At 32.1% G+C, this 17285-nt stretch overlaps 3 protein-coding genes across 4 annotated transcripts; 2 read left to right on the forward strand and 1 right to left on the reverse strand.

Annotated features, from left to right (window-relative positions):
- The first annotated feature begins 1585 nt into the window (after positions 1-1585).
- Positions 1586-3899, forward strand: LOC112777724 (putative FBD-associated F-box protein At5g56820). 2 transcript variants are annotated; one of them, XM_072227397.1, is made up of 4 exons: positions 1586-2607; positions 2724-2870; positions 2968-3259; positions 3587-3899. In XM_072227397.1, exons 1-3 carry the CDS (start codon positions 1663-1665, stop codon positions 3253-3255), a joined length of 1380 nt encoding a protein of 459 aa, XP_072083498.1. In that variant the 5' UTR covers positions 1586-1662; the 3' UTR covers positions 3256-3259; positions 3587-3899. The 2 variants fall into 2 exon arrangements, with proteins under 2 accessions (XP_072083498.1, XP_072083499.1); XM_072227398.1 differs by lacking the exon at positions 3587-3899 and having other exon boundaries at positions 2968-3477.
- Positions 3900-12947: 9048 nt separating this feature from the next.
- Positions 12948-15094, reverse strand: LOC112779445 (cystinosin homolog). Its single transcript, XM_025823711.2, has 8 exons — positions 14632-15094; positions 14408-14540; positions 14222-14311; positions 13989-14113; positions 13775-13817; positions 13554-13671; positions 13418-13467; positions 12948-13289 (listed from the first exon to the last, which is right to left on the reverse strand). The coding sequence occupies exons 1-8, from the start codon at positions 14748-14750 to the stop codon at positions 13155-13157; spliced, it is 813 nt and encodes a 270-aa protein (XP_025679496.1). The 5' UTR covers positions 14751-15094; the 3' UTR covers positions 12948-13154.
- A 783-nt stretch (positions 15095-15877) lies between these two features.
- On the forward strand, positions 15878-16754 carry LOC112777726 (transcription factor TCP7-like). The gene is made up of 2 exons (XM_025822117.1): positions 15878-15999; positions 16112-16754. The coding sequence occupies exons 1-2, from the start codon at positions 15878-15880 to the stop codon at positions 16752-16754; spliced, it is 765 nt and encodes a 254-aa protein (XP_025677902.1).
- The last annotated feature ends 531 nt before the right edge of the window (positions 16755-17285 follow it).

The following is a 17285-nucleotide window of genomic DNA, read 5'->3' on the forward strand; positions in this document are numbered from 1 at the left end:
CTAAATGCCATGGTTTTGCAGAAAAAGTCATTTTTCTGACAATGAATTGATGATTTGTATAGCACAAACAGCAATTTTGATTACACACTACCACCAATTCAGATTTTTTTTTTTGTCTTAACTCTTAACTATTGGTGATGAATGTAACAGGTTTATGCAATGCTTTGATACCAATCAAAGATAGTGTTAGACTCTCAGTCTCTGACTAATTTCATGGATATTCATCCAATCAAACCTGATCATAAGATAATAGAGATAGATTTAGTCTTGCCACTTTCAAAAATAATTTAGAACCTTTTAAGTTATAAATTAGTCATAAACCTTTGAAGCAGTTTTTGTATGATTAAAATTCGAGTAATTCTCCACGTACAATTGATTTTTCATATAAGTTATACAAGTTATTTATATTAACGTCGTTTCACGTTTTTTTTGTGTCTCTTTTTCTTTTTCTTCTTTCTCCGTGCTTCCTCTTCCTCTTCCTCGTGTCTCTTTTTCTTCTCTTCCTCCCTCTTTTTTTATTGAAATTTCTTTTCCTCTTTTCGTTTTCTCTTTCTCCTTCATCAAAATCACCAGAAAAAACGAAGAAATATTATTCAAGATACTGTTTTACTGTTCTTCTAGATTTTTTTTTTCTAGATTGTCTCTTGTCATGTGCCTCATCCTTAACCAGCAAAACATTAAAAGATTTCAAGAAGAAATATACTATCTCTTCCTATATTGGGTGTATTTCTTAAATCATTTGGGTGTATTTCTGTAATCGTTTGGTTTATTTCTGTAACTGTTTGGGTGTATTTTTGTAATCATTCGGATGTATTTATGAAGTTCCATCATCTTCAAAACAATTTCAAAGCTTGATTTCAGAAACCATGAAAATAAAAAAAAAAAAAAACAGAAGGAGATCGAAGGCAAAGAGAGAACGCTTTTCCATACAAATCATACAAGTCATTTATATTCACGCCGTTTTTACGTTTCTTCTTCTTCTTCGTAAAAAAAAGAAACGAAGATGAAACACGCGAAGATGGTTCAGTAACGCATGTGTTAGGACCAACTTGTAAGACTTGTAAACAAAAATGACTTGTATGTGTAGCACTCCTCTTAAAATTCTAAAGTCAATTTAATTTTCACTGATTTATAATCCAAATATAGAATTAATTCTTAAATGAATTTAATTATCATTTTATATGATTTATTCCAAAAAAAAAATTAATTCACAAATCAGTTTATTCCAATTAAGATCAATTCAAATTTAAAAATATTTTCAGTAGTATTGTAGTATAAAATAAAAGAAGAAAATATCAATCATAATAATATGTACAAGTAGTAAATCAAACTATATTTATCCGCACAAGTGGCTACTTGATTCAATTTACTAATTGTCCAACACATTTATGGTAAATTGAATCAATTTGATTCGATTTACATATAAATAATATTTGATTTTTCAAATCCAAATAAATCGATTCAAAATAAAAGAGAATAATTTAAATTTAATCAAACTAAAAAATAAATTCAAATCATATAATACCGTTTATAATAATCTTAGTCAAATTTATATAATCAAAATCAAACAAACAAACACCCTTGTTTATCCTTTAAATCCTAAACCCTACACCTGAGTCTAACCTTTCCAGAGACAAACTTGAGAAAGCAAAACCATTAACCATGGACATGGATAGGATCAGTTTGTTACCGAACTCTATCCTTTGCGACATTCTCTCATACCTTCCCACAAAACAAGCTGTATCCACCAGCATCCTCTCTCACAGGTGGCGCCATGTTTGGAAGGATCTTCAAGTCCTTGACATAGAGGATATACCCTTTTGGTCTCATCGAAAATGGGAAGAAGATCGAATTGATTCATGTGTGAATGCTATTCTATCTCAGCGCAATGCAGATTACCCCATCCAAAAGTTTCGCCTCACTTCCTATAAAAATTCAGAGGATCTCATCTTACCAAGGCTTGATGCGCATATCATGTTAGCATGGCTTGATGAGGATCTCATCTTACCATGGCTCGATGCCGTCATTGGTCCCCATCTCCACGAATTCTATCTCTGCATTGATTTAAGGAGGAATATCAAGTTGCCTGAATCCATATTCACTTGTGTATCACTCAAGTCCCTTGTTTTGAAACGTGATATTTATTTGAATTATTATCCAGAGTTTCCAAATGTTTATCTGCCATCTCTCAAGAACCTAGAGTTGGATTTCCTCTCTGTGAACCCCAGCAAGCTTTTATCCGGCTGCCCTGTTCTTGAAATTCTTAAGCTCACTCTACGGAACACGACCCGAGAAGGTTTTCATGTTCATGAACCTACAATCCAGATGCCTCGCACATTGAAAAGTTTAACCTTTGAAGATTACACTAGCTTCATGGAAAAGATCGACGTTCGGGAAATATACACTCCATTTCTTGAATACCTGCATATCAGAACGGAGGCCTGGGCGAACCCTGGGCTACAGGTATCAGTTATCAATTTTCCCAACATGGTGGAGGCACATCTTGATATTTTTCATGAACGTGTTGAGCATGGGGCTTGGGTGCTCGAGCTTTTCCAGGCACTCCGCGAAACAAAATTGTTGGCATTGAAATATGAAACAACACAGGTAACGTGCTTATCATAATCCCATGATTCCTCAAGCTAAATGTTTGATGTAACTCATTTGAATTTATAACTATAATTGTGAATTATATTTAATATCTAGAGTTATCTTCTACACAGTGCTTATTCAGTGCTCCTGCGTTCGAGTTTCCAGAATTTCTCCGTTTGCTCAAGCTAGAGGTTGATCTTCCATGTTTCAACACAAACTTCTTCCTAAACTTCCTTCATAATTGTCATGTACTTGAAGCTCTCGTAATTCATATTTTGGTATGAATACATTTCAATTTGAAACTTAAAACTAGTGTCTCTATTTCTATTTGTTGTTTGCCTGCATATATTGACGAGTGTTGTTTCCTGTTATCAGGGATATTATTCTCACCCTTATAATGGGCCAACACCACCAACCACGGTTCCCAATTGTGTGACATCATGTCTCAAGAGTTTTGAGTTTAGAGAATATCAAGATTCTGCAAATGAGCATGAGTTTATTGCATATCTTTTACAAAGAGGACTTGTTTTGAATACAGTGACAATTCATCTTAAATCTAATTTGGACCAAGAGACAAAGTGCAATATTGTGAGGGGATTATCTGCTATACCGAGGGGTTCTACAATATGTCAGCTAACTTTCATTGACGAAAATCCTATTTAACATGGTATGAACTCTCACAATCTCTATTCTCCGATGTTCCTTGATCATTGTTGACAAAATACCATGTTGGAGCCTTAAAAGTTTAAAATTTTTTAAATTTCAATACATTGGGTCAATTTAGGCTAGTTTTCCCCCCTAAATTCTTAAAATAGTTGTTGATGCTTCTGAATAAATTTGTTTGATGCCATGTTCCTTGAGAAATAATGAAATATACACTTGAACATTGTATTGGTGTTTGGATTTGTTATCTTTGATATCATGTTTTTTTTTTTTTTTCGGGGTCTCTCATCCCTGGAAATTTATATATGCCATTTGATTCTTGGAGTTGCAGGTTGATGGCAACTCCTACTCTCTGGGCAACTGCCAAACATTTACTTGTTTTACGGTTTATGTTCACAAAACATGTTGGCTGCTTTTTGACAATGTCGCTAGATTAAAGCACTATTTGTGCATCAATTTCTGTTTTTGAAGGTAGCTGGGAAGTGAAAGTTAAGACTAAGTTATCCCCTGCATATTATTATACTTTGTACTCCATGGATGCTATCTACGGTTCAATGTTTCTATATTTCTAAGTTGGATAACTTTTTGTGATGCGTAATAATATCCATGGTTAATTAGGACTAAATGCCATGATTTTGCAGAAATGTGATTTTTCTGACATTGAATTGATGAATTGTATAGCACAAACAGCAATTTTGATTACGTACCACCACCAATTCAGATTAGTTTGGTCTTAACTGTTGGTGATGAACGTGACAGGATTATGCAATGCTTTGATACCAATCAAAGATAGTGTTAGACTCTGACTAATTTCATGTATGCTCATCCAATCAAATCTGGCCACAATACAATAACGATAGATTTAGTTATGAATCCTTAAAAAATACTATAGAACCTTTTAAGCTGTTTGTGTATGATTATAATTCTAAAGTCAATTTAATTTTCACTTATTTATAATCCAAATATAATATTAGTTCTTAAATTAATTCAATTATCATTTTATATGATCTATAGTATGAGATAAGAGTTACTTGCTTATACCAAAAGAAAGGGCCTGCTTTTGCTAGCAATAAGCAGATGGCATAGGAAAAAAATTTAAAATAAAAATGAGCCAATTTAACCAATGGGTTGGTCTAGTGGTTAGTCCACTAGTTCGTTTAAGCAAGTGTCGGAGATTCAGTAATCCATTAACCAACAGCAAACTCTTAAATAGAGCTCAATATTACGATGAATTAATCCTTGACTTAACATATTGGAAAATACAATTAGAAATTAAAAAAAAAATAACAACTCGTAGGACCAATTTTATAAGTCCCAAGGATAGATATTAACGAGTAATATGGGATAAGTACCAGAGTTAATGAAATGGAGGATGCTACCATGCTGAAGGGATTTTGTTTCAGCAGGTGAGGAATAGACGTGGAACGTTTTGGTATTGGACGCGTGTATGGAGGTGTGGGTACGCGCCAAAACCATTGCAGGTTGACTGAGACAGGGACGCAGTAGAAGCAGAATCTGTCAGTAGAAAGTAGAATGATTTAAGGTGTGTTTGGCAAACACGTTGTGGAAGAGAGAAGCACGTTTGAGCTTCTTGAAAGCTTCACTCTTATGTTTGGCCATTTTTATTTTCCTAAACGCAGAATTGATTCTGCTTCTAAACGCACGTTCAGGAGAAGCTAAAATTTGTAGCTTCTGCGTTTCACGTTCATGGTTGTTTATTGTCTTTGGAAAATTAGTTGAAAATTTTATTTCTTTTTTACCAACCCTACCCTTCATTTTCTTCTATAAAAAGGATACCACTAACTATTACCTTCATAATAATTCTTTATAGTTTTTCCTACTTCTTCATAGTTTTTAGTTACAATTTTATTCATTAAAATAGTTCAAATTTGTTTTAATCATTAATAAATTGAATATTTTAATTCTTTTATTATTTTTAATACTCATTTTCACATTTAAATTTTTATGTTTTTATTGTATTTTTTAGTTATATTTTTTATTTATATGAAAAATATTTTTATATTATTTGTGTAGTGTTCTGATTTCTCATGTTATGTTTTTATAAGTTTTTTTTATTATTTACTATACTATTTTTTATAAAAATTTTTTTATTTTTGTTTGGCTTTGTTCATATAATTATTTATTTATTTTATTGTATTTCTTTTATTCATATGACAAATGTTATTGACCTTTTTTTTAGGATATTTTTATTATTTTTTCATATGAATTCTTTTTTTTATCCTTTCTTGCATTATATTTATGTTGTGTATGAAATTTTTTTATTTTTTATTTGATTTTATTCATAAAAATTTTATTTACTTTTTATTGTATTTTTTTGTTCATATGTTGTTAATTTTATGAAATTTTTATTATTTCTTATCTGTATGATTTTTTTTCTATTTTTTGATGTACTCTATTTTTGTTTTGTATTAAATTTTTTTATTTTTTATTATGACTTTATAAAATTTGTAATTGTAATTATTATATACTACGTTTATTATCAAAATTTTGTATAATATAAATTATGATCATATAAAAAACTAAAAAAGGACAAAATAAATAAAAAAATTAATTATAAGTAACAATAAAGCCATAAATAATGAAAATTTATAGTCCAAAATAATACTAAATTAAAGAGTACTAATAGTACTAGAAAAATTATAGAATATTTTCTTTTTGTTTGATATTATAAAATTTATAGTACTCTCTTTCATATTTTTTTATTGTATTTATTTTATTTATATGATAAATATTTTTTATATTATTTTTGTTAGTGTTCTGACTTTGCATACATATAAAAAAAATTATTTAAATTGATGTCTCTTTTGGTAATTTTTCATCTAAAAGTGATTTTGAGTAGTATAATCCAAACATCATTTGTTTTACTATAATCAATTTTGATATAAAAATTACCAAACATAAATCATGTTAACCCAAACTTACTTTTCATCAAAATCAATTTTACAAAATCAATTTTATACAAACTCCCGTTTGCAAACTGTAATCCAAACACACACTTAGTGGGGTTAACGTGGGTATAATTATTATCATTAAGATATTGGACTTTTTTGTGTGTACATGGACCTGCTTTTCGTTTTGGTTTGCAAAATTATGAATGATGAGCATGTGTGCTAGAGCGTTATTACTTATTAGGATCATTTTTTAGATGAGTTAAAAAAATAAAATTAAAATAAATAGAATTAAGATAATATTCTATTTGTGAGAATTTAGACAACTGTAAAATTAATTAATAAAGATTTTTATTTCTAAACTAAAAAAAGAAGTTATTATTATTATTATTATTATTATTATTATTATTATTATTATTATTATTATTATTATTATTATTATTATTATTGTATGATTTATAATTTTTGGTTTAAATTTCAAGGGTTAAGAATTTATGAGCAAGTTAAAAGGTTTAGGGTATAGTGTTTTTTACTTTTTTATTTAGTATTAAGTGTTTAGGTTTTGTAGTTTAGGATTTATAATTTAGGTTATGATTGAGGTATTTTGGATTTGTGGTTAGAATTTATGATATATTATTGAGGGTTTAGGGTTGAGAAGTCATGTGTTAGGGTTTAGGATTTGTAATTTAGGGTTTAGAGTTTATGTTTAAGGGTTTAAGATTTAGGGTTTAGTGATGTGTATTTAGTTTTTTAAAAAATTAGTTTATAAATTTTAAATTAATAAATATTAATTTAAAATAGACAAAAATTTAGTATAAATTAAATAATTTAAAAATAAATACTCTAAAAAAATTGATATTATAATTTAAAAATACAATAAATTAGATTGTGTTTAGTTAATTGAAAATCTTATAATTTTTATTCAATTGATGTTTGTTTAGAATTTTTTAAAGTTGATCTTAGTTTGTAATTTTTTAAACTAAAATATAAACCTAATAGTATTATTAGTGTAAAATTAGAAAATTTAAAATAAACAAAGGTAATAAAATGAATTTAAAATTTGAAATTATTAAAAATTTGAAAAATAAAAAATTTAAAATCTGTAATTTTTGAATTTAAAAGTATTGATAATTATCATTGTAGAATAATTGGTAATTCCGTGATTAATTTGCTGGGCTTTTTTCTGCAATCCCATAAAATTTTTGGTATATAGAGTTTGGGCTAACCTTTTTGGTTTGGTTTAAACATTATGTGATCCATACGATATGATAATAAAGTTATGAACTATATATAGAGCAGGACAAAATATGACATGGACCTAAATAATAATAATAATAATAATAATAATGCCAACGAATTATAATTTAAAAGGCATAGGTTTGGTAAAGTTTTTTGAAGAGGTGCTTATACTTTTTAAAAGTTCAAGCTCTGCATTTTGTGTTTGGTAAATCAAAAAGATTATGTGCTTGTGCTTGTAGCTTTTAAAAGATCGGTGTACTTTTGAAAGCACTTAAGATAGAGCTTTTTAAAGTTGGCTTGTGCTTTTCAAAATTTAAAAGTCTAATATAACCTCATATATTAACTAATTTTCAAATTTAATACTTACATTTATGTCTATTGTAGTATTTTTAAATTTTAAAGCTATTTTACCAAACACAATTGATGTTGCTTGTGTTTATTAAAAGCTATTTTTGATTTGATTTACCAAACATAAATGCTACAACTTTTAAAAATCCATCTTTTAAAAGTTAACTTTTATAAGCTACTTTTAAAAAGTAAAAGTTTTACCAAACTAAGTCATAGTCTCTTCATACTCACTTAAGAGGTTGTGGGTTCAAGTTAAGGGTGTACATGGGCCGGACCACACCGGGTTTGGCTTAACCCAGACTCGACCCGAAATATAGACCGAGCCTAATTTTTAGACCATAACCCGATCCTAGATCCGATGAAACCTACGCACCTTCGGGCCAGGTAAAAACCGGGTCTTTAGCATGTAAAAATCACCTAATCTCCAACCATTATTTCACAATTCACATAGTAAAATTCACTTAAAAAAATATAACAAGAACCAAACCTTCTCTAAAATTAAAGCATAACCATAATCAATACTAATATTGTCTAATAATATTAAATATTTAAATCGATACAAATAACACAATATTATGCATTAGTCTAAAGTCTTATGCATTTTAAATATAAAACATTAACTTATAATCTTATAATGACTAATAATACAAAATATTAAGGTTTACAATATTTAAATTTCACATAAGAATAGCCATCATCCATCACTAATAACACAAAATATTAATTATGTATGATGACTGGGCCACCGAGCCGAGTTCGGGTGACCCGAGCTATGGCCCGGACCCGACCCAAAATAATGACCGGGTCTATTTTTGAGACCCTTACCCGGCCCTAAACCCAATGAAATCACACTAAATTAGCCCCTAAAGTGTTTGGGGCCGGGCCGAACCATATACACCCCTAGTTCGAGTCTACTTATTTTCGATAAAATAATAATAATAATAATAATAACTTTTTTTTTTAAGTTTCGAAATGAAAATCTTTATTAATTAATTTTACAGTTGCCTAAATTCTCACAAATAGAATATTATCTTAATTCTATTTATTTTAATTTTATTTTTTTAACTCATCTAAAAAATGATCCTAATAACGCTCTAGCCACCCATGCTCATCATCTTCATAATTTTGCAAACCAAAACAAAAAACAGGTTCATGTACACACAAAAAAGTCTAATACCTTAATGATAATAATTATACCCACATTAATCCCACTAAATTATTCTAGTTTCTGCCGACAGATTGTCAGATTATGCTTCTACTGCGTTCCAATCTCAGTCAACCTGCAAAGGTTTTGGCGCGTAGCCACACCTCCATACACACGTCTAATGCCGAAACGTTCCACGTCTATTCCTCACTTGCTGAAACAAAATCCCTCTAGCATGGTTCAATATTATCCTACCGTTAATTATACTAACAAATCAGATTGTATTTCAATTATTCTCACTTAGAAGTATTCATTCTCAATTGAGTCTCACTTGAATGTGTTCGATTTTAATATTATATCCACTATTTGTGTTTAAGTTCAATTATGTTCCTAAAAAAGTGAATGATGTAAATATTGCATGGATTAGTTTCAATTTTTGATGAGTTATTTTTTGGAATGGATTATCGATTATATCATATATATTTGTATTCTAACTTCCAAAAGAGATTTTTAAAACTCAAACTTGATGTGTAATTGACTGCACGATAATATTGAATCACTTTTACAAACTTTAGGAATAAGGACGATTTATTAAACGTTAGAGACACAAATATGACTTATCCCAAAGTTGAGCACAAAAATAATCTTTTACTCTTTTTTTAAAATATATAAAAAACATTTAATATTCTATTGTATATTATAAAAATTAGACTCATTTCAAAAAATTACATATATAAAAAACTTTATTATTATTATTTTTTAATTTACATTCATTAATTCTATGCAAAACTAAGATTAATGAGTTAGAACTTAGAAGTCTAAACCCTAAACCTTATCATGACATCATGCTAAGAAACACTTTCCAATAATAAAGCTTTGCTAAGGAACATGGCAGCTTCTAGCCTTTACTACGTCTACATGCACCATGTAGCAGATTGATAACAAAAAAGTTCAAATTTGTAATTGAACCGCTAATTCAATTTCGAGATGTTGGCGCTAAATTATTATTATTTTTTATTTAGATTTATAAAATAGTTCAGCTAAGAAATCTAACTGTTTTTCAAATTCTGCGTTCAAAATCAAATTTAAAATATTTTCGTGTTTTTTCTTCTTTTCTCGTTCTCTCACCCGCCACACAGACACTCTCCTATTTCAAGCCCTAACCAGGAACCAGCTCCGCCTCTACCCCAGCGATCTCCACCACGGCGCCGCCTCCTGCAGCCACTGCTCACGACCCATAACAGCACCATTGGTAATCGTCTTCTCCATATTAATACTATTACATGATTATTATTTCTTCTTCTATACAAGATTTTGATTTTGAAAATTTCAGTTCACATAGATTGTTGATTCACATATTCCAAAGATGATAATGTAGACAATGATTTATCTGAGCTAATATGTCGTTCTTAATCAAACAGCTTGAGATTCAAAATTGACAATGGTAAGGCCTAAGAAACTGAAATCAGAAGCAAAACCAGAAGAAAACACCATCAAAGAGGACCTGATCAGCAACCTACCAGACCCGGTACTTTGCCACATCCTCTCATTCCTCCCAACAAGAAGTGCCGTGGCCACCGGAATCCTCTCTCGCCGGTGGCGCCACGTTTGGAAAGATCTTCAAGTCCTTGACATATACGGGAGACCCTTTATGGCGCCTGCGCAGGAAGCCAAGTTTATTGCTTCTGTTGATGCTATTTTCGCCCAGCGCAATCCACTCCCCATCAAAAGCTTCAGATTGTGTTGTGGGTTAACTGATGATGAATCCCTCGATATGTGGGTTCAAGCCTGCGTTGGACCCCATCTCCGCACCCTGTATCTCGATGTCACTCTCTCATGTTTGGAGTTATTTTTGCCTAGAGATGTATTCACATGCAAATCACTAGTGTCCCTTGTTTTGAAATGTGAGTTTATTTTGGATAATTTACCTTATAAAGTTTGTCTCCCATCCCTTAAGAACATGGAGTTGGATTTAACAGATGTAGATTGTGATAATCTTTTATCTGGCTGCCCTGTTCTTAGAACACTTAATGTCAGATTAACTGAACCCTTCCAAAATAAATGGGTTGAGTTGCATAGAATTCGCATGCCTCGCACCCTGAGGCGTTTAATCTTTCAGGAGTCGAGGCCTAGCCATAATGATATTGGGCATCTTGAGATAAATACCCCATATCTTGAATACTTGCACCTCAAGATACAAAGCCCTTGCTTACGGTTTGTGGTTGGAAAATTTCCCAAGATAATGGAAGCGCATCTTGATATTTTTCAGTGTGTTGAACTTGAGCATGATGTTGATTGGGTGGCTAAGCTTCTTAAGGCACTATGCAAAACAAAATTTTTGGCATTGAAATATTGCACAACACAGGTAATATGCTTATCCTAAATCCATGATTCATTGAGCAAAATTTTTGATGTAATTTGATATTCTAATTTCTGATGAATTTGTAACTGGTGGTGATGTGTTTATATTTAATATCTTGTTATCTTGTACACAGTGCTTATTTCAAGCTGCAGCTTTAGAGCTTCCGAAATTTCACAGTTTGCTCCATCTAGAGCTTGATTTTCTATCTTTCAACTTCAACTTTGTGATGAATATGCTTCATAACTGTCACATGCTTCAAGTTTTTGCACTTCATAACCGAAAGGTACTTATACTTTTCAAGTTTAACACTGCCTGTGTGTCTGTTTCTTGTTTGCTTGCATCTTTAAGAAGTTTTGTTTCTTGTTGTTAGCGTTATTATTCACATCCATTGGAATATGCTGGACCAGAGCCCCCAACCGGAGTTCCTAATTGTGTGACATCACATCTCAAGACTTTTAAGTTTAGAGGATATGAAGACACTACAGATGAACATGAATTGACTGCATATCTTCTAGAAAGAGGACTTGTATTGGAGACAGCAACAATTCATCCTACGTCTGATTTTGAACTACTGACAAAGTATTATATTCTCAAGGGATTATCTGCCTTACCTAGGGGCTCTAATATATGCCAGATTAAATTTGACACACTTGACTGACTAAACTGATTTTGCATAGGTATGAACACTCACTGTCTATATTTGTAATGCCGATTGTATTGAAGCTGTTGGCTAAAAATTTTCATTGCTGTGCCTAGAAAACGGTGTAAATTGTTGAATATTGAATCAATTTTAGGCCAGCATTTCACTTAAATTCCGTTGATGTTTATGAATACTTGTTAAAAATACCATGATGTTGTATTTGGTAACTTCGAACTTTTGAAAGTTTAATACCAAAAATTTTCACCAATTTAATATTTACAATGTGCATAAGTTCTTGAAACAATTTATTATGATGTTGATGACTTGATGGGAACTCTACTCTTTGGCAATAGCAAATCTTTCATTTCGCCTTTCACTGTTTTGTCATCAAACACATAGGCTGCAATTTGACACTCTCTTGTTTGATTAAAACTGCATATTATTATTCTTATTATTATTATTTTCTATGATTGCAGGTTTTGAAGATAGCCGTGAAGTATTTTATCATCCACTGCAATATATTTACCGATTTGATATCTGCTACAGTTAATCCTTCTATTTACTTTAGAAGTTAGATAGATTTCAATGATGTGTAAAAGATATTCAAAGTCAACTATGTTTAAATTATTTTTTTTTTCAATCATGACTGGATTTTATGTAATTTTTATTGGACGAATTATTTATCACAGTATAGCAGCCTAGTTTCCGCATTAGCCAACTCTGGCTCTTTGGTGTGCACTGTGCACTATTAACGGTTGTGAACGGGACAAGATTTATCCACTGCTTTTATATCCACTACTTTGCATCACTGCTTTGAAATTGTAGAATAAACTCAAGGTCCAATATGCATTTGAGATAAGGTTACAGTGGGTTTCATCTTCCTAAAATAGTAAAGGAGAATATTCTTTAGCAACATACAACATTATGTTACCAACGTCCATTTTGAACAAGTACTTATAAATTTTGAGGTGGCAGTCATCAGTAGTCAAATCATCAACTGATGAGTTGAAGACATGGTTACTAAAGAGTTGGTACAAGGACAGCTACACGGTTTATAATTTGCTATTTTTTGTGATTAGATCATAAAAAATCTGTAGAGAGAATTTGGTATGCAGATACCGATAAATTGGCTAGCCATAGTTAAGGAGTTTAAAGGCTTTAAGCTTGTGGTCTAAACTGTATATTTATCTTGGAAAATGATTAACTACAAATTTAGATTGAGCTCATTCCAAGAGAAGATATTCATCAAGTTACATTTCAAACATTCTCCGACGATTGGCGATCAGAAGGCTTAACATTATCATGTTCAATATTTGTCTCTGATCTGCGTCTTTTTGAAGGATATAGCAGGTAATGTTGGCATATGAAGAGGATGTCAAAGAATACAGACACCTGCAACAGTTTATTCCATCAATTAGCACGAAGAATTGATAAATTTTGAGTTATTGATATGGCTCTTTATGCACTGAGTTTATATTTGTTCCTTTAAAGAGAAACCAAATCAAGAGAATTATTCATACCAGGGATAATAGTAGTTTCCCTATGTTTCCATAAAAGTTGACCCAAGAGCCTGAAAATCAAAGGCAGAATTTGAAAACTGTTTGTTGAAACTACAAACCTAAACAAGTGAATCACTTGGTAAAGAAAATTGCATACCTTGATCAACAGATTGCATAACCATTTGTAAATAGTTTGCTATGCCTCCAGACAAGTCTAGTAGAATGTTACCAATGCTCCAACCCTCTGTACTTTTTCTTCTAAAGTTCATCACTGCCTGTATTGATCAGTATAAATATCTCCTCTTTAGGTTATGTATTTGCATTTGCACAACTTAAATTTATGTCTCTGAAATTAATATCATTGGAATAGATTCTAACCTGAGGAATATATTTTATAATAGTCATGCATACTTGGATTCCACTGCAGGAAAATCAATTTCAACAAAAATTAGAAACAATTTCTAAAAGACATTTCTTTTAAAACCAATGAAAAATCATTGATCCTTCACGTGCAAATAGTTTAAAAATCAACAATGGCAAGTTAAATAATGCAATTATGACCAAATAAAAATAATGAAAACAGGTAACATACCTGAAAATAGAGAGTAGCCAAAGCCAATGATGATTGTGCAAAGATACAAAGAAACACACTGCTGCAATTGACCAAGCAACAAGAAGGATTCCAAGGGCGATTTTAGAGATTCTTTGTCCTCCGCGCTACATGAAAATGTCGAACACTTTTAGCATAATTATGAACTCAAATCAAAATTAAAAAAAAAAAAAAAGAAATCAACAAAGAAAAGAGTATAGAAGTATAACACTAACTTCATAGATTGCAATCTGAAACAAGGAAATTGCAGTCAGCAGAACAGCATGAGCTGAAAAAGCAACATCATTTGCCGCCACTGGTATCATCTAAAATAAATTAAGCCACAAATTCACAAACATTAATAAGATTCCATATATAATTAGAGGAGTTAACTGTAAACATGTACGGAAACAGAAACAAACCTCTTTTTGACCATATTTGTCTTTGTACTGTTTCTGAATAGCAGAACTAAAGTACAGAGAAGCATTGTATATAAGATAGGCTGTGTGCTTTGTCAGATTCAGCACTACAAAATCAAAGTTCAACCCCACCACACTAAATCACAAAACAAAAGTTAAAAGGGTCATCAAATATGTTGATACTTAGGAACTCTTTATTTCAAGTTATGCATATATATATAATATACCTCTTCCTTCTGAAATTCAGAATGACTTGTGGATAGAAGCTGATTGACCAACAAGCAAAAGCAAACCAGCCAAGAACTTCATAGGAAACGTGGAGAGGAACTGAATTCCAAGAAGCCATAGAATTTTAGTGTCTCTGTGTGAAATGGAAGACCCCACCAACTCCAAAGATGCTTTAACGCAATAATGGTATTTGTATTTTGTAGTGTTCCTTTACAGTTTATACCCCGTGAGGCCGTGACCACTAGATAAAAAGGTGGATCTTAAGTCTTCCATTTTATATGGGATGGATATGAATGTATTGAACCAAAATTGTGACTTAAAGGAGCATTCAGGCATTCACAACAGTATTACCATAAATAGAATGTTGCTGTTCTTTGATTGAGTTGTAGCTTGTACGTATTTCGGTATTTGTTGACCACTTAGTCTGAATTGCGTCAAGATGCATTCGGAGGAGAACATTATCTATGTATAGGAAATTAAAAAACAAAATAATTGGTTAAAGAAGCCCATTTAACTACTAAAAGAGTTTGGTATTTATTATTTTTATTTTTAGTGATCATCTAGATACATTAATAATATATTGAAAGAGTAAAATTATTTATTATAACTTTTATATAGGACAATTTTTTAATTTAATCCTTCATTTAAAGTCTTAAGCACAAATTAATTTGTTTCCTAAAACTTATAATATATATTGAGTGATAATTAACCAAATTAACATTTATTCAATTGATAATTATGTTAGTAGGAGAGTTCGTTAATTTGATTTTTAATGGATACTTTTAGCTTTATCTTTAAGCCCTTCTTATAAGTAAAAAATGATTGTATTTTTTATTAATTAAATAAATTTTAATTTTTGTATATATTATATTTTTTATCAATAGTTTAAATTTAAAAGAATAACCTGCTAATTAAGCTAACTATTTTTTTGAAATATTATAAACAAAATAAAACTCAAACTCTAATAACTTATTTGTTATTCTTAATAGGTTTAATTACTCTGGATTTCCTATAGTTTTACCAAATTTTCAATTAAGTCTCTATACCATATAATTTTTTTCAATTTAGTCCATACCGTGACAAAAACGTTTAAAATAACAAAATATTCTATTAAAAAACGAATATTCTCACATTTAAAAAAAACTAATCAAAGATACCATCATATTTTGAAGAGTAAAGAACAAATCCATCCCTAACCTTTTTTTTCGCGGACATTTTCGTCCCCGAGAATTGGAAAATACTTTAATGTCCTTGACCCCTCGAAAAAGTGGAGATATTTACCCCTCCGTTAGAGTCGCTCCGTTTGCCTTGACGGAAAACGGTGACGTGGCTCCCGTGGCGCTGACCTGGCCGTTACGGGCTGCCACGTGGGATGGACTTTTTAAAAGAGGACATATTAATCCCCAGGAACCAAAACGTCGCCATTTCTCCCCCACCCACAATCTATGAAATCTTTGAGTCCTAATCCTTCGAATGCAGTGTGAAGGTGAAGCGGGTGAAGGAAGAAAGGGAGCATTCCGACCCATGGCATCCGACGGAGCTCGGCCACAAGTCCGACGGCCAGACCATCGAGTGGCTCCTCCGCCAGGCCGTGCCCTCAATCATCGCTGCCACCGGAATCGGAACCACTCCCGCCAGCTTCTCCTCCATTTCCGTCTCCGTACGCGGCGGTGCTGGCTCTCCCTCTTCTCCTTCCTCAACCTCCGCAGCGTCTTCGCTCGACCACAAGTCCTTGCTCGCTCCCACTCCCTTCATACTCGGCAAGCGCATACACACCGATGACGATGCTTCCGCCAAGGACGACGGCGTCTCCATGGGGCCCGCCGTTGGGTCCTTAGTGGGCCCCAGAGCTCCCGCGGGGCTCTGGGCCTTCCCGGTTAAGCCCGATTTTGGTCAAATTTGGAGTTTCACAGTGGCTGCTCCTCCGCCGGAGATGGTTGTGCAGTCGGCGGCGGTGTCGGTGTCTCAGCAGCAGCAAGCTTCTTTGTTCGTTCACTATCAGCATCAGCATCAGCAGCAGCAACAAGCCATGGGAGAAACTTTGGCGACGAGGCTGGGAAATTACCTTCTTGGACATCTGAATTTGCTGGCTTCTAAGTCAGGAGGGCCCGGAAAATCTTAGGTTTAGGGCTCTTTTGTTTTTAGTTTTTTTAGTAGAGAAGTCCATGAATTTAATTAGGATTTGTTTTAAGTTATTTATTATGATGATGATGAATTGCTGCAGATTGAGGCTGAAAGCGGTTTTCAGGACCTTGATCATCAGTGTTTGCTGTGTGCAAGTGCAAATGCAGCTTGGAAATTCATAATATTGGTTGTGATTAAAAGAAAGCAAGGTTTTCTGAGTTGGAGAGACTAATAAGCTTTGTAATGATAATAGGATTGCATTATTGGTTGCTTGGTTTTTTGAGTTTTTCACTTACTCTCCTCCATCATGTCCTATATCCTAATGGAGTGTACAAGTTTGGTTGTTGTTGCAGCCAGCTCAAGTGCAATTACTAGTAGATTTAGTGTTGATGGTAGTCAAGCTCAACTCAACTTTGCTCCGAATTTGTTGGAGTACACAACTCAACATAACACACCACACTACATTCTAATTCCTGTGAAAGAATTCATGTGTTGTTCTTGTTAATGATATGGGTTTTGGCACAGCTTG

This window comes from Arachis hypogaea, chromosome 19 (genome assembly GCF_003086295.3).
Source record: "Arachis hypogaea cultivar Tifrunner chromosome 19, arahy.Tifrunner.gnm2.J5K5, whole genome shotgun sequence".
NCBI lineage: Eukaryota > Viridiplantae > Streptophyta > Magnoliopsida > Fabales > Fabaceae > Arachis > Arachis hypogaea.